The 24,210-nt window shown below is 51.1% G+C and overlaps 1 protein-coding gene across 1 annotated transcript in view; it reads left to right on the top strand.

Annotated features, from left to right (window-relative positions):
* Window positions 1-24,210, top strand: part of chsy1 (chondroitin sulfate synthase 1) — a 63,362-nt gene that overhangs the window by 3,636 nt on the left and 35,516 nt on the right. The window contains exon 2 of the mRNA XM_079249055.1: window positions 15,653-16,148. Coding sequence (XP_079105181.1) covers window positions 15,653-16,148 — 496 coding nt within the window. The remainder of the gene's footprint in view (window positions 1-15,652; window positions 16,149-24,210) is intronic.

Genomic DNA, 24,210 nt, shown 5'->3' with positions numbered 1-24,210 from the left:
CTAATTACTACACCATATAGTACTCATTACTACACCATATAGTACTCATTACTACACCATATAGTACTCATTGCTACACCATATAGTACTCATTACTACACCATATAGTACTAATTACTACACCATATAGTACTCATTGCTACACCATATAGTACTAATTACTACACCATATAGTACTCATTGCTACACCATATAGTACTCATTACTACGCCATATAGTACTCATTACTACACCATATAGTACTCATTACTACACCATATAGTAGTCATTACTACGCCATATAGTACTCATTACTACGCCATATAGTACTCATTACTACACCATATAGTACTAATTACTACACCATATAGTACTCATTGCTACACCATATAGTACTCATTACTACGCCATATAGTACTCATTACTACACCATATAGTACTCATTACTACGCCATATAGTACTCATTACTACACCATATAGTACTCATTACTACGCCATATAGTACTCATTACTACGCCATATAGTACTCATTACTACACCATATAGTACTCATTACTACGCCATATAATACTCATTACTACACCATATAGTACTAATTACTACACCATATAGTACTCATTGCTACACCATATAGTACTAATTACTACACCATATAGTACTCATTACTACACCATATAGTACTCATTACTACACCATATAGTACTCATTACTACGCCATATAGTACTCATTACTACACCATATAGTACTCATTACTACACCATATAGTACTCATTGCTACGTCATATAGTACTCATTACTACGCCATATAGTACTCATTACTACACCATATAGTACTCATTACTACACCATATAGTACTCATTACTACACCATATAGTACTCATTACTACACCATATAGTACTAATTACTACACCATATAGTACTCATTACTACACCATATAGTACTCATTGCTACACCATATAGTACTCATTACTACACCATATAGTACTAGTTACTACACCATATAGTACTCATTGCTACACCATATAGTACTCATTACTACACCATATAGTACTAATTACTACACCATATAGTACTCATTACTACACCATATAGTACTCATTGCTACACCATATAGTACTCATTACTACACCATATAGTACTCATTACTACACCATATAGTACTCATTGCTACACCATATAGTACTCATTACTACACCATATAGTACTAGTTACTACACCATATAGTACTCATTGCTACACCATATAGTACTCATTACTACGCCATATAATACTCATTACTACACCATATAGTACTAATTACTACACCATATAGTACTCATTACTACACCATATAGTACTCATTACTACACCATATAGTACTCATTGCTACACCATATAGTACTCATTACTACACCATATAGTACTAATTACTACACCATATAGTACTCATTGCTACACCATATAGTACTAATTACTACACCATATAGTACTCATTGCTACACCATATAGTACTCATTACTACGCCATATAGTACTCATTACTACACCATATAGTACTCATTACTACACCATATAGTAGTCATTACTACGCCATATAGTACTCATTACTACGCCATATAGTACTCATTACTACACCATATAGTACTCATTACTACACCATATAGTACTAATTACTACACCATATAGTACTCATTGCTACACCATATAGTACTCATTACTACGCCATATAGTACTCATTACTACACCATATAGTACTCATTACTACGCCATATAGTACTCATTACTACACCATATAGTACTCATTACTACGCCATATAGTACTCATTACTACGCCATATAGTACTCATTACTACACCATATAGTACTCATTACTACGCCATATAGTACTCATTACTACGCCATATAGTACTCATTAGTACACCATATAGTACTCATTACTACACCATATAGTACTCATTGCTACGCCATATAGTACTCATTACTACGCCATATAGTACTCATTACTACACCATATAGTACTCATTACTACGCCATATAGTACTCATTACTACACCATATAGTACTCATTAGTACACCATATAGTACTCATTACTACACCATATAGTACTCATTACTACGCCATATAGTACTCATTACTACACCATATAGTACTCATTACTACACCATATAGTACTCATTACTACGCCATATAGTACTCATTACTACGCCATATAGTACTCATTACTACACCATATAGTACTCATTACTACGCCATATAGTACTCATTACTACGCCATATAGTACTCATTACTACACCATATAGTACTCATTACTACGCCATATAGTACTCATTACTACACCATATAGTACTCATTACTACACCATATAGTACTCATTACTACACCATATAGTACTCATTACTACGCCATATAGTACTCATTACTACACCATATAGTACTCATTGCTACACCATATAGTACTCATTGCTACACCATATAGAACTCATTACTACACCATATAGTACTCATTACTACACCATATAGTACTCATTACTACACCATATAGTACTCATTACTACACCATATAGTACTAATTACTACACCATATAGTACTCATTACTACGCCATATAGTACTCATTACTACACCATATAGTACTCATTACTACGTCATATAGTACTCATTACTACACCATATAGTACTCATTACTACACCATATAGTACTCATTACTACACCATATAGTACTCATTACTACACCATATAGTACTAATTACTACACCATATAGTACTCATTACTACGCCATATAGTACTCATTACTACACCATATAGTACTCATTACTACATCATATAGTTCTCATTAGTACACCATATAGTACTCATTACTACACCATATAGTACTCATTACTACACCATATAGTACTCATTACTACACCATATAGTACTCATTAGTACACCATATAGTACTCATTACTACACCATATAGTACTCATTACTACACCATATAGTACTCATTACTACACCATATAGTACTCATTACTACACCATATAGTACTCATTAGTACACCATATAGTACTCATTACTACGCCATATAGTACTCATTACTACACCATATAGTACTCATTACTACACCATATAGTACTCATTACTACGCCATATAGTACTCATTACTACACCATTAAGTACTCATTACTACACCATATAGCACTCATTACTACGCCATATAGTACTCATTACTACACCATATAGTACTCATTACTACACCATATAGTACTCATTACTACACCATATAGTACTCATTACTACACCATATAGTACTCATTACTACACCATTAAGTACTCATTACTACACCATATAGCACTCATTACTACGCCATATAGTACTCATTACTACACCATATAGTACTCATTACTACACCATATAGTACTCATTACTACACCATATAGTACTCATTACTACACCATATAGTACTCATTACTACACCATATAGTACTCATTACTTCACCATATAGTACTTATTAGTACACCATATAATACTCATTGCTACACCATATAGTACTCATTAGTACACCATATAGTACTTCTTAGTACACCATATAATACTCATTGCTACACCATATAGTACTCATTACTACACCATATAGTACTCATTAGTACACCATATAATACTCATTGCTACACCATATAGTACTCATTACTACACCATATAGTACTCATTGCTACACCATATAGTACTAATTACTACGCCATATAGTACTCATTACTACACCATATAGTACTCATTACTACACCATATAGTACTCATTACTACACCATATAGTATTCATTACTACACCATATAGTACTCATTACTACACCATATAGTACTCATTACTACGCCATATAGTACTCATTACTACACCATATAGTACTCATTACTACACCATATAGTACTCATTACTACACCATATAGTACTCATTACTACACCATATAGTACTCATTAGTACACCATATAGTACTCATTAGTACACCATATAGTACTCATTACTACACCATATAGTACTCATTACTACACCATATAGTACTAATTACTACACCATATAGTACTCATTACTACACCATATAGTACTCATTACTACACCATATAGTACTCATTACTACACCATATAGTACTCATTACTACGCCATATAGTACTCATTACTACACCATATAGTACTCATTGCTACACCATATAGTACTCATTGCTACACCATATAGAACTCATTACTACACCATATAGTACTCATTACTACACCATATAGTACTCATTACTACACCATATAGTACTCATTACTACACCATATAGTACTAATTACTACACCATATAGTACTCATTACTACGCCATATAGTACTCATTACTACACCATATAGTACTCATTACTACGTCATATAGTACTCATTACTACACCATATAGTACTCATTACTACACCATATAGTACTCATTACTACACCATATAGTACTCATTACTACACCATATAGTACTAATTACTACACCATATAGTACTCATTACTACGCCATATAGTACTCATTACTACACCATATAGTACTCATTACTACATCATATAGTTCTCATTAGTACACCATATAGTACTCATTACTACACCATATAGTACTCATTACTACACCATATAGTACTCATTACTACACCATATAGTACTCATTAGTACACCATATAGTACTCATTACTACACCATATAGTACTCATTACTACACCATATAGTACTCATTACTACACCATATAGTACTCATTAGTACACCATATAGTACTCATTACTACGCCATATAGTACTCATTACTACACCATATAGTACTCATTACTACACCATATAGTACTCATTACTACGCCATATAGTACTCATTACTACACCATTAAGTACTCATTACTACACCATATAGCACTCATTACTACGCCATATAGTACTCATTACTACACCATATAGTACTCATTACTACACCATATAGTACTCATTACTACACCATATAGTACTCATTACTACACCATATAGTACTCATTACTACACCATTAAGTACTCATTACTACACCATATAGCACTCATTACTACGCCATATAGTACTCATTACTACACCATATAGTACTCATTACTACACCATATAGTACTCATTACTACGCCATATAGTACTCATTACTACACCATATAGTACTCATTACTACAACATATAGTACTCATTACTACACCATATAGTACTCATTACTACAACATATAGTACTCATTACTACGCCATATAGTACTCATTACTACGCCATATAGTACTCATTACTACACCATATAGTACTCATTACTACACCATATAGTACTCATTACTACGCCATATAGTACTCATTACTACACCATATAGTACTCATTACTACGCCATATAGCACTCATTACTACGCCATATAGCACTCATTACTACACCATATAGCACTCATTACTACACCATATAGTACTCATTACTACACCATATAGCACTCATTACTACACCATATAGTACTCATTACTACACCATATAGTACTCATTACTACACCATATAGTACTCATTAGTACACCATATAATACTAATTACTACACCATTAAGTACTCATTAGTACACCATATAATACTAATTACTACACCATATAGTACTCATTACTACACCATATAGCACTCATTACTACGCCATATAGTACTCATTACTACACCATATAGTACTCATTACTACACCATATAGCACTCATTACTACGCCATATAGTACTCATTACTACACCATATAGTACTCATTACTACACCATATAGTACTCATTACTTCACCATATAGTACTTATTAGTACACCATATAATACTCATTGCTACACCATATAGTACTCATTAGTACACCATATAGTACTTCTTAGTACACCATATAATACTCATTGCTACACCATATAGTACTCATTACTACACCATATAGTACTCATTAGTACACCATATAATACTCATTGCTACACCATATAGTACTCATTACTACACCATATAGTACTCATTGCTACACCATATAGTACTAATTACTACGCCATATAGTACTCATTACTACACCATATAGTACTCATTACTACACCATATAGTACTCATTACTACACCATATAGTACTCATTACTACACCATATAGTACTCATTAGTACACCATATAGTATTCATTACTACACCATATAGTACTCATTACTACACCATATAGTACTCATTACTACGCCATATAGTACTCATTACTACACCATATAGTACTCATTACTACACCATATAGTACTCATTACTACACCATATAGTACTCATTACTACACCATATAGTACTCATTAGTACACCATATAGTACTCATTAGTACACCATATAGTACTCATTACTACACCATATAGTACTCATTACTACACCATATAGTACTAATTACTACACCATATAGTACTCATTACTACGCCATATAGTACTCATTACTACGCCATATAGTACTCATTACTACACCATATAGTACTCATTAGTACACCATATAGTACTAATTACTACACCATATAGTACTCATTACTACACCATATAGTACTCATTACTACACCATATAGTACTCATTACTACACCATATAGTACTAATTACTACACCATATAATACTCATTACTACGCCATATAGTACTCATTAGTACACCATATAGTACTAATTACTACACCATATAGTACTCATTACTACGCCATATAGTACTCATTACTACACCATATAGTACTCATTACTACACCATATAGTACTCATTACTACACCATATAGTACTAATTACTACACCATATAGTACTCATTACTACACCATATAGTACTCATTAGTACACCATATAGTACTCATTACTACACCATTAAGTACTCATTACTACACCATATAGCACTCATTACTACGCCATATAGTACTCATTACTACACCATATAGTACTCATTACTACACCATATAGTACTCATTACTATGCCATATAGTACTCATTACTACACCATATAGTACTCATTACTACAACATATAGTACTCATTACTACACCATATAGTACTCATTACTACAACATATAGTACTCATTACTACGCCATATAGTACTCATTACTACGCCATATAGTACTCATTACTACACCATATAGTACTCATTACTACACCATATAGTACTCATTACTACGCCATATAGTACTCATTACTACACCATATAGTACTCATTACTACGCCATATAGCACTCATTACTACACCATATAGTACTCATTACTACACCATATAGTACTCATTACTACACCATATAGTACTCATTACTACGCCATATAGTACTCATTACTACACCATATAGTACTCATTACTACGCCATATAGCACTCATTACTACACCATATAGAACTCATTACTACGCCATATAGCACGCATTACTACACCATATAGCACTCATTACTACACCATATAGTACTCATTACTACACCATATAGTACTCATTACTACACCATATAGTACTCATTAGTACACCATATAATACTAATTACTACACCATTAAGTACTCATTAGTACACCATATAATACTAATTACTACACCATATAGTACTCATTACTACACCATATAGCACTCATTACTACGCCATATAGTACTCATTACTACACCATATAGCACTCATTACTACGCCATATAGTACTCATTACTACACCATATAGTACTCATTACTACACCATATAGTACTCATTACTACACCATATAGTACTCATTACTACACCATATAGTACTCATTACTTCACCATATAGTACTTATTAGTACACCATATAATACTCATTGCTACACCATATAGTACTCATTAGTACACCATATAGTACTTCTTAGTACACCATATAATACTCATTGCTACACCATATAGTACTCATTACTACACCATAAAGTACTCATTAGTACACCATATAATACTCATTGCTACACCATATAGTACTCATTACTACACCATATAGTACTCATTGCTACACCATATAGTACTAATTACTACGCCATATAGTACTCATTACTACACCATATAGTACTCATTACTACACCATATAGTACTCATTACTACACCATATAGTACTCATTACTACACCATATAGTACTCATTAGTACACCATATAGTATTCATTACTACACCATATAGTACTCATTACTACACCATATAGTACTCATTACTACGCCATATAGTACTCATTACTACACCATATAGTACTCATTACTACACCATATAGTACTCATTACTACACCATATAGTACTCATTACTACACCATATAGTACTCATTAGTACACCATATAGTACTCATTAGTACACCATATAGTACTCATTACTACACCATATAGTACTCATTACTACACCATATAGTACTAATTACTACACCATATAGTACTCATTACTACGCCATATAGTACTCATTACTACACCATATAGTACTCATTGCTACGCCATATAGTACTCATTACTACACCATATAGTACTCATTACTACGCCATATAGTACTCATTACTACACCATATAGTACTCATTACTACACCATATAGTACTCATTAGTACACCATATAGTACTCATTACTACACCATATAGTAGTCATTACTACGCCATATAGTACTCATTACTACGCCATATAGTACTCATTACTACACCATATAGTACTCATTACTACGCCATATAGTACTCATTGCTACGCCATATAGTACTCATTACTACACCATATAGTACTCATTACTACGCCATGTAGTACTCATTACTACACCATATAGTACTCATTACTACGCCATATAGTACTCATTACTACGCCATATAGTACTCATTACTACACCATATAGTACTCATTACTACGCCATATAGTACTCATTACTACACCATATAGTACTCATTACTACACCATATAGTACTCATTACTACGTCATATAGTTCTCATTAGTACACCATATAGTACTCATTAGTACACCATATAGTACTCATTACTACACCATATAGTACTCATTAGTACACCATATAGTACTCATTACTACGTCATATAGTACTCATTAGTACACCATATAGTACTCATTACTACACCATATAGTACTCATTACTACACCATATAGTACTCATTAGTACACCATATAGTACTCATTACTACACCATATAGTACTCATTACTACACCATATAGTACTCATTACTACACCATATAGTACTCATTACTACGTCATATAGTACTCAGTACACCATATAGTACTCATTAGTACACCATATAGTACTCATTAGTACACCATATAGTACTCATTAGTACACCATATAGTACTCATTACTACACCATATAGTACTCATTACTACGTCATATAGTACTCATTGCTACACGGAGACGTGATGTTTTCAGATTCTGAGGCTAAAATGATGTAAGATGAATGTATAAACAGATAAAGCAGCATAAAGAGAAACCAGAAGTTTGTAGAAATAACAAACAGATCGACAGTGACCAAACCTTTTCTGATCTGCACATCATTCTCTCACGTCTGAAACACACACACACACACACACACACACACAGTTTCCATGTTTCCACACGTCTTCCTGCTACTATCTACCTGCTGTCCTCACTGCAGCACCTCCACCTCAGCTGCATCCCAAACGTCTTCTTGGCTTTATTCCAGCCATAGAGGATCATTATTTTCCTGCTTTTCTCATCACTTGTTGATCTTTGGCTGCTCCTGATTGGACGTTACCGTCAGTTTAAGCTCTCTGATTGGTGGAAAGTCTGACAGGAAGTGTCTTCATCATCATGTCCAGGTGAAAATAGAGGTCTCTTAGCAACATGGTGGTGATGGTGATGAAGATGTGATAAATAATCATCGTTGTGGACTGAAACCAGGTGCTGCAGGAATTGATCTGCCTTCCGCTTGTTGGGGTGTGTAACCCTCTGCAGAAAGACGGACATCATTACATCCACCGTGAGTTTTATCTGCAAGGTAAACGGATCTCCTCTGGTGCGGCTGAGCAGTAGGACAGTCTGGTGGGTTGATCTGAGATGCAGAACCCATCCAGGACAGACTGGGAACTCATTCTGACCTCTTCAGCTCTGATTCTGGACCATCTGCATCCTTATGGGTCCGGGACCGAGAGGGGTTCTGTGTCCGGGACCGAGAGGGGTTCTGTGTCCGGGACAGAGAGGGGTTCTGTGTCCGGGACAGAGAGGGGTTCTGTGTCCGGGACAGAGGGGGGTTCTGTGTCCGGGACAGAGGGGGGTTCTGTGTCCGGGACAGAGGGGGGTTCTGTGTCCGGGACAGAGGGGGGTTCTGTGTCCGGGACAGAGAGGGGTTCTGTGTCCGGGACAGAGGGGGGTTCTGTGTCCGGGACAGAGGGGGGTTCTGTGTCCGGGACAGAGGGGGGTTCTGTGTCCGGGACAGAGGGGGGTTCTGTGTCCGGGACAGAGGGGGGTTCTGTGTCCGGGACAGAGGGGGGTTCTGTGTCCGGGACAGAGGGGGGTTCTGTGTCCGGGACAGAGGGGGGTTCTGTGTCCGGGACAGAGAGGGGTTCTGTGTCCGGGACAGAGGGGGGTTCTGTGTCCGGGACAGAGGGGGGTTCTGTGTCCGGGACAGAGAGGGGTTCTGTGTCCGGGACAGAGGGGGGTTCTGTGTCCGGGACAGAGGGGGGTTCTGTGTCCGGGACAGAGGGGGGTTCTGTGTCCGGGACAGAGGGGGGTTCTGTGTCCGGGACCGAGAGGGGTTCTGTGTCCGGGACAGAGGGGGGTTCTGTGTCCGGGACAGAGGGGGGTTCTGTGTCCGGGACAGAGGGGGGTTCTGTGTCCGGGACAGAGGGGGGTTCTGTGTCCGGGACAGAGGGGGGTTCTGTGTCCGGGACAGAGGGGGGTTCTTTGTCCGGGACAGAGGGGGGTACTAGGTCCGGGACAGAGGGGGGTTCTGTGTCCGGGACCGAGGGGGGTTCTGTGTCCGGGACAGAGGGGGGTTCTGTGTCCGGGACAGAGGGGGGTTCTGTGTCCGGGACAGAGGGGGGTTCTGGGTCCGGGACAGAGGGGGGTTCTGGGTCCGGGACAGAGAGGGGTACTAGGTCCGGGACAGAGGGGGGTTCTGTGTCCGGGACCGAGGGGGGTTCTGTGTCCGGGACAGAGGGGGGTTCTGTGTCCGGGACCGAGGGGGGTTCTGTGTCCGGGACAGAGGGGGGTTCTGTGTCCGGGACAGAGGGGGGTTCTGTGTCCGGGACCGAGGGGGGTTCTGTGTCCGGGACCGAGGGGGGTTCTGTGTCCGGGACAGAGGGGGGTTCTGTGTCCGGGACAGAGGGGGGTTCTGTGTCCGGGACAGAGGGGGGTTCTGTGTCCGGGACAGAGGGGGGTTCTGGGTCCGGGACAGAGGGGGGTTCTGTGCCCGGGACAGAGGGGGGTTCTGTGCCCGGGACAGAGGGGGGTTCTGTGTCCGGGACAGAGGGGGGTTCTGGGTCCGGGACAGAGGGGGGTTCTGTGCCCGGGACAGAGGGGGGTTCTGGGTCCGGGACAGAGGGGGGTACTAGGTCCGGGACAGAGGGGGGTTCTGGGTCCGGGACAGAGGGGGGTTCTGTGTCCGGGACCGAGGGGGGTTCTGGGTCCGGGACAGAGGGGGGTTCTGTGTCCGGGACCGAGGGGGGTACTAGGTCCGGGACAGAGGGGGGTTCTGGGTCCGGGACAGAGGGGGGTACTAGGTCCGGGACAGAGGGGGGTTCTGTGTCCGGGACCGAGGGGGGTTCTGTGTCCGGGACAGAGGGGGGTTCTGTGTCCGGGACAGAGGGGGGTTCTGTGTCCGGGACCGAGGGGGGTTCTGTGTCCGGGACAGAGGGGGGTTCTGTGTCCGGGACAGAGGGGGGGTACTAGGTCCGGGACAGAGGGGGGTTCTGTGTCCGGGACAGAGGGGGGTTCTGTGTCCGGGACAGAGAGGGGTTCTGTGTCCGGGACAGAGAGGGGTTCTGGGTCCGGGACAGAGAGGGGTTCTGGGTCCGGGACAGAGAGGGGTTCTGGGTCCGGGACAGAGAGGGGTTCTGGGTCCGGGACAGAGGGGGGTTCTGTGTCCGGGACAGAGGGGGGTTCTGTGTCCGGGACAGAGGGGGGTTCTGTGTCCGGGACAGAGGGGGGTTCTGTGTCCGGGACCGAGGGGGGTTCTGTGTCCGGGACAGAGGGGGGTACTAGGTCCGGGACAGAGGGGGGTTCTGTGTCCGGGACAGAGGGGGGTTCTGTGTCCGGGACCGAGGGGGGTACTAGGTCCGGGACAGAGGGGGGTTCTGTGTCCAGGACAGAGGGGGGTACTAGGTCCGGGACAGAGGGGGGTTCTGTGTCCGGGACAGAGGGGGGTACTAGGTCCGGGACAGAGGGGGGTTCTGGGTCCGGGACAGAGGGGGGTACTAGGTCCGGGACAGAGGGGGGTTCTGTGTCCGGGACCGAGGGGGGTTCTGTGTCCGGGACAGAGGGGGGTTCTGGGTCCGGGACAGAGGGGGGTTCTGGGTCCGGGACAGAGGGGGGTTCTGGGTCCGGGACAGAGAGGGGTACTAGGTCCGGGACAGAGGGGGGTTCTGTGTCCGGGACCGAGGGGGGTTCTGTGTCCGGGACAGAGGGGGGTTCTGTGTCCGGGACCGAGGGGGGTTCTGTGTCCGGGACCGAGGGGGGTTCTGTGTCCGGGACAGAGGGGGGTTCTGTGTCCGGGACAGAGGGGGGTACTAGGTCCGGGACAGAGGGGGGTTCTGTGTCCGGGACAGAGGGGGGTTCTGGGTCCGGGACAGAGGGGGGTTCTGTGCCCGGGACAGAGGGGGGTTCTGGGTCCGGGACAGAGGGGGGGTACTAGGTCCGGGACAGAGGGGGGTTCTGGGTCCGGGACAGAGGGGGGTTCTGTGTCCGGGACCGAGGGGGGTTCTGGGTCCGGGACAGAGGGGGGTTCTGTGTCCGGGACCGAGGGGGGTTCTGTGTCCGGGACAGAGGGGGGGTACTAGGTCCGGGACAGAGGGGGGTTCTGGGTCCGGGACAGAGGGGGGTACTAGGTCCGGGACAGAGGGGGGTTCTGTGTCCGGGACCGAGGGGGGTTCTGTGTCCGGGACAGAGGGGGGTTCTGTGTCCGGGACAGAGGGGGGTTCTGTGTCCGGGACCGAGGGGGGTTCTGTGTCCGGGACCGAGGGGGGTTCTGTGTCCGGGACAGAGGGGGGTTCTGTGTCCGGGACAGAGGGGGGTTCTGTGTCCGGGACAGAGAGGGGTTCTGGGTCCGGGACAGAGAGGGGTTCTGGGTCCGGGACAGAGGGGGGTTCTGTGTCCGGGACAGAGGGGGGTTCTGTGTCCGGGACAGAGGGGGGTTCTGTGTCCGGGACCGAGGGGGGTTCTGTGTCCGGGACAGAGGGGGGTTCTGTGTCCGGGACAGAGGGGGGTTCTGTGTCCGGGACAGAGGGGGGGTACTAGGTCCGGGACAGAGGGGGGTTCTGTGTCCGGGACAGAGGGGGGTTCTGTGTCCGGGACAGAGGGGGGTTCTGGGTCCGGGACAGAGGGGGGTACTAGGTCCGGGACAGAGGGGGGTTCTGTGTCCGGGACCGAGGGGGGTTCTGTGTCCGGGACAGAGGGGGGTTCTGTGTCCGGGACAGAGGGGGGGTACTAGGTCCGGGACAGAGGGGGGTTCTGTGTCCGGGACCGAGGGGGGTTCTGTGTCCGGGACAGAGGGGGGTTCTGTGTCCGGGACAGAGGGGGGTACTAGGTCCGGGACAGAGAGGGGTTCTGTGTCCGGGACCGAGGGGGGGGTACTAGGTCCGGGACAGAGGGGGTTCTAGCATATGAAGGCAGGGTAGTGTGGAGGTCCTATTCTGAGGATCAGAAATGTTCTGGAGGATGTGCTGACTGGACCGGAACCAGCCGGTCCGTCCTTGTGGGAATTCTGTGGAAGATTCCGGCTGCAGTGAGAACATCTGTGGACAACTGTTGTCCTGAAAGCTCCCGAACTGCGGAGGACTTTCTGTTTTGTGTCTGAGCCCTGGACGAGTCGTCTCAGCAGGCCTCGGTGCCACAAAGCTTCTCCTGTTTCTCCCAGTTCTCCCAGTACAGCAGGTGTTACGTACTGGGAAGCAGCCACGAGGAGGGACTCTGCTACGAGACAAATCCTTTCACACCTCCGACTTCAGCTGGTTTGTGGTGAAAAGTTTTATTCCAACGACAGAAGTTTGGGGACTCCTTTCCTCTTCCTGGGTGAACTGGTCTGCTGTCCTCTGGTTCCACTGGTGCTCATGTTCTAGCATTTATGTTCCCTACTGTGCTTCAACAAGTTAGTGTTTAACGACATGGAGGAAAAAGAATAAAGTGAGAAGCTTCTGATGCATCGCACGCCATGTCGAACTTTACGTATGATAAAACTTGGCTATCGTTATGTATGATAAAACTTTAATATCGTTACGTATAATAAAATTTAAGAATCGCCATGTATGATAAAATTTTACTGTTGTCACTTATTGAAAAAACTTTACTATCGTCATGTATGATAAAACTCATATTGTCACAGATGATAAAACTTATGTATGAAAAAAAGCTTCCTGTCGTCACATATGATCAGACTTTAATATTTGTCACTTAAAATAAAACTTTACTATCGTCATGCATGATAAAACCTTAATATTATCATGTATGATAAAATTTCACTATCACCACGTATAATAAATCTATATCATCACGTATGATAAAACTTTACTCTCGTATGATGTTTCGCTGTTGGCCTGTAGTTTTCTGTTGAAGGAAAGTAGGCGATCTTCAGAGATCTGCACTCACAGACCTCCGGTTTGCCTCGTCATCCTGATGTTTGTGTTGCTGCTGCATGTCGCAGCCTGAAAAAAAAACCGGTTTCCTGTTTTATACGACTTCTTCTTTTACATCCACCAGTTCGTCAGAATCTCTGTGACTCGGCCCTGTGGTTTGGACTTCACGCCACTTTTTACTCACAAACTACAACTATATGCACACACACACAGGTGGCAACATGCACACACACACACACAGGTGGCAACATGCACACACACACACACACAGGTGGCAACATGCACACACACACACACAGGTGGCAACATGCGGCCGTCGTCTCCTGCGACGTCGTCTCCTGCGGCCGTCGTCTCCTGCGGCGGTGTCTCCTACGGCCGTCGTCTCCTACGGCCGTCGTCTCCTGCGACGTCGTCTCCTGCGGCCGTCGTCTCCTGCGGCGGTGTCTCCTGCGACCATCGTCTCCTGCGGCGGCGTCTCCTGCGGCGGCGTCTCCTGCGGCGGCGTCTTCTACGACGTCGTCTCCTGCGGCGGCGTCTCCTGCGGCTGTCGTCTCCTGCGGCGGTGTCTCCTGCGACCATCGTCTCCTGCGACGGCGTCTCCTGCGGCGGCGTCTCCTGCGGCGGCGTCTTCTACGACGTCGTCTCCTGCGGCGGCGTCTCCTGCGACCATCGTCTTCTACGGCGTCATCTCCTGCGACCATCGTCTCCTGCGACGTCGTCTCCTGCGGCGGCGTCTCCTGCGGCGGCGTCTCCTGCGACCATCGTCTCCTACGGCGTCATCTCCTGCGACCATCGTCTCCTGCGGCGGCGTCTCCTGCAACCATCGTCTCCTGCGGCGGCGTCTTGCCTGCAGAGCGCCATCGGTCCGTGTGTGTACCTGTGTAGAACAGATTGGGGTTGCATCTGCTGTTTGTGTTCCCAGCCTGACACGTGGAACGCCTGTTTCTGTGTTTGTCTGCAGGACATGGGCGCAGACTATTCCAGGTCGTGTGGAGTTCTTCTCCAGCGAAGGCTCTGACACATCCATTCCAATCCCCATCGTGGCTCTGAGGAACGTGGATGATTCGTACCCGCCCCAGAAGAAGTCCTTCATGATGCTGAAGTACATGCATGACCATTACCTGGACAAGTACGAGTGGTTCATGAGGGCCGACGATGACGTGTACATAAAGAGCGAGAAGCTGGAGAGCTTCCTGAGGAGCCTGAACAGCAGCGAGGCCATCTTCCTGGGCCAGACGGGAATGGGGGCCCGGGACGAGCTTGGCAAGCTGGCTCTGGAGCCGGGGGAAAACTTTTGCATGGGCGGCCCGGGCGTCATTATGAGCCGCGAGGTCCTCAAGAGGATGGTGCCACACATCCGAGAGTGTTTACAGGAGATGTACACCACCCATGAGGATGTGGAGGTGGGCCGGTGTGTGCGGAGGTTCGCTGGGGTCCAGTGCGTCTGGTCCTACGAGGTAAGAACTTCCAGTTTTACTGTCATGTTTACTGGTTCTGCTCAGACCTTCCAGATGTCCAGACAGGCTCAGAGATCTCTGGCCCGCTGACCAACCAGTCTCCTGATTGGTGGAGGACTGCTCCACCTGTTCCGCTCTGTCCTGTACCACCCCTCCCCCGCAGGTTAGCCTCCCCGCTGTATGTGCTAGCCTTTTGGGCTCATTTCCAGCATGCAGAAAACCCGGGCGGCGGTAAGAACCGGCTGGAAAACCTGGATGTGACGGGTGCTTTGTGTCCCCCACCCGGCGGCGGCTCCCAGCACAAACACTAAAGATGGAAACATGAACACACCGCCTCCATTTTGAGTCAAAAGTTACAAATGAGGAGAGTGGCGAGAAAGGCAGAGCGGCGTCCATGGGGCTCGCCCAGCTGCAGGGTCGCAGCGGCACGTTGACGCCGTCCTGAACGAGTCCAGAGACACCCTGAGGTGTCGTAAACTTACATGTTTAACGGCGTGTTTGTGGCTCTGAAGTCCTGAGCTCTTCCACGCAGATGCCACAGGTTTGATTCCCAGTCTGGAGTCACCCCACCTGCCTCTGAACCTCCTTCCTGACCTGCTGCTGTCCCATGAAGCCACATGTTTCTTCTGCCCTCCACATGATGAACTGGTGCTGGTTAGCAGCCCCCAGTTTTCCCAGTTCCATTCCAGTTGCCTGGAGTTCCCGCTGTAGACCACCTCAGAACCAGGTCTGGAGCTTCTCCGCCATCTTTCCCCGTTTTCACAGTTTCTCTGCAACGGTCAGCTGGTGTGACACCAGGATCTTCTCACTGGGAGCTTCCCAGCTGGTTTCTGGTTCGGAGGGTTGATTCCTGCGTCAGTCAGACTTGTTGGTGCCAGATGACACAGGAAGTCATCCACCCGCACCGACATCCACCCGCACCGACATCCACCCCCACCGACATCCACCCCCATCGACATCCACCCGCACCGACATCCACCCCCATCGACATCCACCCGCACCGACATCCACCCCCATCGACATCCACCCGCACTGACATCCACCCGCACCGACATCCACCCGCACCGACATCCACCCGCACCGACATCCACCCCCATCGACATCCACCCCCACCGACATCCACCCCCATCGACATCCACCCGCACCGACATCCACCCCCACCGACATCCACCCGCACCGACATCCACCCCCACCGACATCCACCCCCACCGACATCCACCCGCATCGACATCCACCCGCATCGACATCCACCCGCACCGACATCCACCCGCACCGACATCCACCCCCACCGACATCCACCCGCATCGACATCCACCCGCATCGACATCCACCCGCACCGACATCCACCCGCACCGACATCCACCCGCACTGACATCCACCCGCATCGACATCCACCCGCATCGACATCCACCCGCATCGACATCCACCCGCACCGACATCCACTCCCACCGACATCCACCCCCATCGACATCCACTCCCACCGACATCCACCCGCACCGACATCCACCCCCACCGACATCCACCCGCATCGACATCCACCCTCATCGACATCCACCCGCATCGACATCCACCCGCACCGACATCCACCCCCATCGACATCCACCCGCACTGACATCCACCCGCACCGACATCCACCCCCACCGACATCCACCCGCATCGACATCCACCCGCATCGACATCCACCCGCACCGACATCCACCCCCATCGACATCCACCCGCACCGACATCCACCCGCACCGACATCCACCCCCACCGACATCCACCCGCATCGACATCCACCCCCATCGACATCCACCCCCATCGACATCCACCCGCATCGACATCCACCCGCACCGACATCCACCCCCATCGACATCCACCCGCACCGACATCCACCCCCATCGACATCCACCCGCACCGACATCCACCCCCACCGACATCCACCCCCACCGACATCCACCCGCATCGACATCCACCCGCACCGACATCCACTCCCACCGACATCCACCCCCACCGACATCCACTCCCACCGACATCCACCCGCACCGACATCCACCCCCACCGACATCCACCCGCATCGACATCCACCCTCATCGACATCCACCCCCACCGACATCCACCCCCACCGACATCCACCCGCATCGACATCCACCCGCACTGACATCCACCCGCACCGACATCCACCCCCACCGACATCCACCCCCACCGACATCCACCCGCATCGACATCCACCCGCACCGACATCCACTCCCACCGACATCCACCCCCATCGACATCCACCCGCACTGACATCCACCCGCACCGACATCCACCCGCACCGACATCCACCCCCACCGACATCCACCCGCATCGACATCCACCCGCACCGACATCCACTCCCACCGACATCCACCCCCATCGACATCCACCCGCACCGACATCCACCCGCACCGACATCCACCCCCACCGACATCCACCCGCATCGACATCCACCCGCACCGACATCCACCCCCATCGACATCCACCCGCACCGACATCCACCCGCACCGACATCCACCCCCACCGACATCCACCCCCACCGACATCCACCCGCACCGACATCCACCCGCACCGACATCCACCCCCACCGACATCCACCCCCACCGACATCCACCCGCACCGACATCCACTCCCACCGACATCCACCCCCACCGACATCCACCCTCATCGACATCCACCCGCACCGACATCCACCCCCACCGACATCCACCCCCACCGACATCCACCCCCACCGACATCCACCCGCATCGACATCCACCCGCATCGACATCCACCCGCACCGACATCCACCCGCACCGACATCCACCCGCACTGACATCCACCCGCATCGACATCCACCCGCATCGACATCCACCCGCATCGACATCCACCCGCACCGACATCCACTCCCACCGACATCCACCCCCATCGACATCCACTCCCACCGACATCCACCCGCACCGACATCCACCCCCATCGACATCCACCCGCACTGACATCCACCCGCACTGACATCCACCCGCACCGACATCCACCCCCACCGACATCCACCCGCATCGACATCCACCCGCACCGACATCCACTCCCACCGACATCCACCCCCATCGACATCCACCCGCACCGACATCCACCCGCACCGACATCCACCCCCACCGACATCCACCCGCATCGACATCCACCCGCACCGACATCCACCCCCATCGACATCCACCCGCACCGACATCCACCCGCACCGACATCCACCCCCACCGACATCCACCCCCACCGACATCCACCCGCACCGACATCCACCCGCACCGACATCCACCCCCACCGACATCCACCCCCACCGACATCCACCCGCACCGACATCCACTCCCACCGACATCCACCCCCACCGACATCCACCCTCATCGACATCCACCCGCACCGACATCCACCCCCACCGACATCCACCCCCACCGACATCCACCCCCACCGACATCCACCCTCATCGACATCCACCCGCACCGACATCCACCCCCACCGACATCCACCCCCACCGACATCCACCCCCACCGACATCCACCCTCATCGACATCCACCCCCACCGACATCCACCCCCACCGACATCCACCCCCACCGACATCCACCCGCACCGACATCCACCCCCACCGACATCCACCCCCACCGACATCCACCCTCATCGACATCCACCCCCACCGACATCCACCCGCACCGACATCCACCCCCATCGACATCCACCCCCATCGACATCCACCCCCACCGACATCCACCCGCACCGACATCCACCCCCATCGACATCCACCCCCACCGACATCCACCCCCACCGACATCCACCCCCATCGACATCCACCCCCACCGACATCCACCCCCATCGACATCCACCCCCACCGACATCCACCCCCACCGACATCCACCCGCATCGACATCCACCCGCACCGACATCCACCCGCACCGACATCCACCCCCATCGACATCCACCCGCACCGACATCCACCCGCACCGACATCCACCCCCACCGACATCCACCCGCATCGACATCCACCCCCATCGACATCCACCCCCATCGACATCCACCCGCATCGACATCCACCCGCACCGACATCCACCCCCATCGACATCCACCCGCACCGACATCCACCCCCATCGACATCCACCCGCACCGACATCCACCCCCACCGACATCCACCCCCACCGACATCCACCCGCATCGACATCCACCCGCACCGACATCCACTCCCACCGACATCCACCCCCACCGACATCCACTCCCACCGACATCCACCCGCACCGACATCCACCCCCACCGACATCCACCCGCATCGACATCCACCCTCATCGACATCCACCCCCACCGACATCCACCCCCACCGACATCCACCCGCATCGACATCCACCCGCACTGACATCCACCCGCACCGACATCCACCCCCACCGACATCCACCCCCACCGACATCCACCCGCATCGACATCCACCCGCACCGACATCCACTCCCACCGACATCCACCCCCATCGACATCCACCCGCACTGACATCCACCCGCACCGACATCCACCCGCATCGACATCCACCCCCACCGACATCCACCCCCACCGACATCCACCCCCACCGACATCCACCCGCATCGACATCCACCCGCACCGACATCCACCCCCATCGACATCCACCCGCACTGACATCCACCCGCACCGACATCCACCCCCACCGACATCCACCCGCATCGACATCCACCCGCATCGACATCCACCCGCACCGACATCCACCCCCATCGACATCCACCCGCACCGACATCCACCCGCACCGACATCCACCCCCACCGACATCCACCCGCATCGACATCCACCCCCATCGACATCCACCCCCATCGACATCCACCCGCATCGACATCCACCCGCACCGACATCCACCCCCATCGACATCCACCCGCACCGACATCCACCCCCATCGACATCCACCCGCACCGACATCCACCCCCACCGACATCCACCCCCACCGACATCCACCCGCATCGACATCCACCCGCACCGACATCCACTCCCACCGACATCCACCCCCACCGACATCCACTCCCACCGACATCCACCCGCACCGACATCCACCCCCACCGACATCCACCCGCATCGACATCCACCCTCATCGACATCCACCCCCACCGACATCCACCCCCACCGACATCCACCCGCATCGACATCCACCCGCACTGACATCCACCCGCACCGACATCCACCCCCACCGACATCCACCCCCACCGACATCCACCCGCATCGACATCCACCCGCACCGACATCCACTCCCACCGACATCCACCCCCATCGACATCCACCCGCACTGACATCCACCCGCACCGACATCCACCCGCACCGACATCCACCCCCACCGACATCCACCCGCATCGACATCCACCCGCACCGACATCCACTCCCACCGACATCCACCCCCATCGACATCCACCCGCACCGACATCCACCCGCACCGACATCCACCCCCACCGACATCCACCCGCATCGACATCCACCCGCACCGACATCCACCCCCATCGACATCCACCCGCACCGACATCCACCCGCACCGACATCCACCCCCACCGACATCCACCCCCACCGACATCCACCCGCACCGACATCCACCCGCACCGACATCCACCCCCACCGACATCCACCCCCACCGACATCCACCCGCACCGACATCCACCCCCACCGACATCCACCCCCACCGACATCCACCCTCATCGACATCCACCCGCACCGACATCCACCCCCACCGACATCCACCCCCACCGACATCCACCCCCACCGACATCCACCCCCACCGACATCCACCCTCATCGACATCCACCCGCACCGACATCCACCCCCACCGACATCCACCCCCACCGACATCCACCCCCACCGACATCCACCCGCACCGACATCCACCCCCACCGACATCCACCCCCACCGACATCCACCCTCATCGACATCCACCCCCACCGACATCCACCCGCACCGACATCCACCCCCATCGACATCCACCCCCATCGACATCCACCCCCACCGACATCCACCCGCACCGACATCCACCCCCATCGACATCCACCCCCACCGACATCCACCCCCACCGACATCCACCCCCATCGACATCCACCCCCACCGACATCCACCCCCATCGACATCCACCCCCACCGACATCCACCCCCACCGACATCCACCCGCATCGACATCCACCCGCACCGACATCCACCCGCACCGACATCCACCCCCATCGACATCCACCCGCACCGACATCCACCCGCACCGACATCCACCCCCACCGACATCCACCCGCATCGACATCCACCCCCATCGACATCCACCCCCATCGACATCCACCCGCATCGACATCCACCCGCACCGACATCCACCCCCATCGACATCCACCCGCACCGACATCCACCCCCATCGACATCCACCCGCACCGACATCCACCCCCACCGACATCCACCCCCACCGACATCCACCCGCATCGACATCCACCCGCACCGACATCCACTCCCACCGACATCCACCCCCACCGACATCCACTCCCACCGACATCCACCCGCACCGACATCCACCCCCACCGACATCCACCCGCATCGACATCCACCCTCATCGACATCCACCCCCACCGACATCCACCCCCACCGACATCCACCCGCATCGACATCCACCCGCACTGACATCCACCCGCACCGACATCCACCCCCACCGACATCCACCCCCACCGACATCCACCCGCATCGACATCCACCCGCACCGACATCCACTCCCACCGACATCCACCCCCATCGACATCCACCCGCACTGACATCCACCCGCACCGACATCCACCCGCATCGACATCCACCCCCACCGACATCCACCCCCACCGACATCCACCCCCACCGACATCCACCCGCACCGACATCCACCCCCACCGACATCCACCCCCACCGACATCCACCCCCACCGACATCCACCCGCACCGACATCCACCCCCATCGACATCCACCCCCACCGACATCCACCCCCACCGACATCCACCCCCATCGACATCCACCCCCATCGACATCCACCCGCACTGACATCCACCCCCACCGACATCCACCCCCACCGACATCCACCCGCATCGACATCCACCCCCATCGACATCCACCCGCACCGACATCCACCCCCATCGACATCCACCCGCACCGACATCCACCCCCACCGACATCCACCCCCACCGACATCCACCCGCACCGACATCCACTCCCACCGACATCCACCCGCACCGACATCCACCCGCACCGACATCCACCCCCATCGACATCCACCCCCACCGACATCCACCCGCACCGACATCCACCCCCATCGACATCCACCCGCACCGACATCCACCCGCACCGACATCCACCCGCACCGACATCCACCCGCATCGACATCCACCCGCACCGACATCCACTCCCACCGACATCCACCCGCATCGACATCCACCCGCACCGACATCCACCCGCACCGACATCCACTCCCACCGACATCCACCCGCATCGACATCCACCCGCACCGACATCCACCCGCACCGACATCCACCCGCATCGACATCCACCCCCATCGACATCCACCCGCACCGACATCCACCCGCACCGACATCCACCCGCATCGACATCCACCCGCACCGACATCCACCCCCATCGACATCCACCCGCACCGACATCCACCCCCATCGACATCCACCCGCACCGACATCCACCCCCATCGACATCCACCCGCACCGACATCCACCCGCACCGACATCCACCCCCACCGACATCCACCCGCACCGACATCCACCCGCACCGACATCCACCCGCACCGACATCCACTCCCACCAACATCCACCCGCACCGACATCCACCCGCACCGACATCCACCCCCACCGACATCCACCCCCACCGACATCCACCCGCACCGACATCCACCCGCACCGACATCCACCCCATCGACATCCACCCGCATCGACATCCACCCGCACCGACATCCACTCCCACCGACATCCACCCCCACCGACATCCACCCGCATCGACATCCACCCCCATCGACATCCACCCGCACCGACATCCACCCCCATCGACATCCACCCGCACCGACATCCACCCGCACCGACAT

The sequence above is a fragment of the Telmatherina bonti genome, assembly GCF_933228915.1.
Source record: "Telmatherina bonti genome assembly, chromosome: 1".
Classification (NCBI taxonomy): domain Eukaryota; kingdom Metazoa; phylum Chordata; class Actinopteri; order Atheriniformes; family Telmatherinidae; genus Telmatherina; species Telmatherina bonti.
This window is presented reverse-complemented; position numbering and strand designations above follow the sequence as displayed.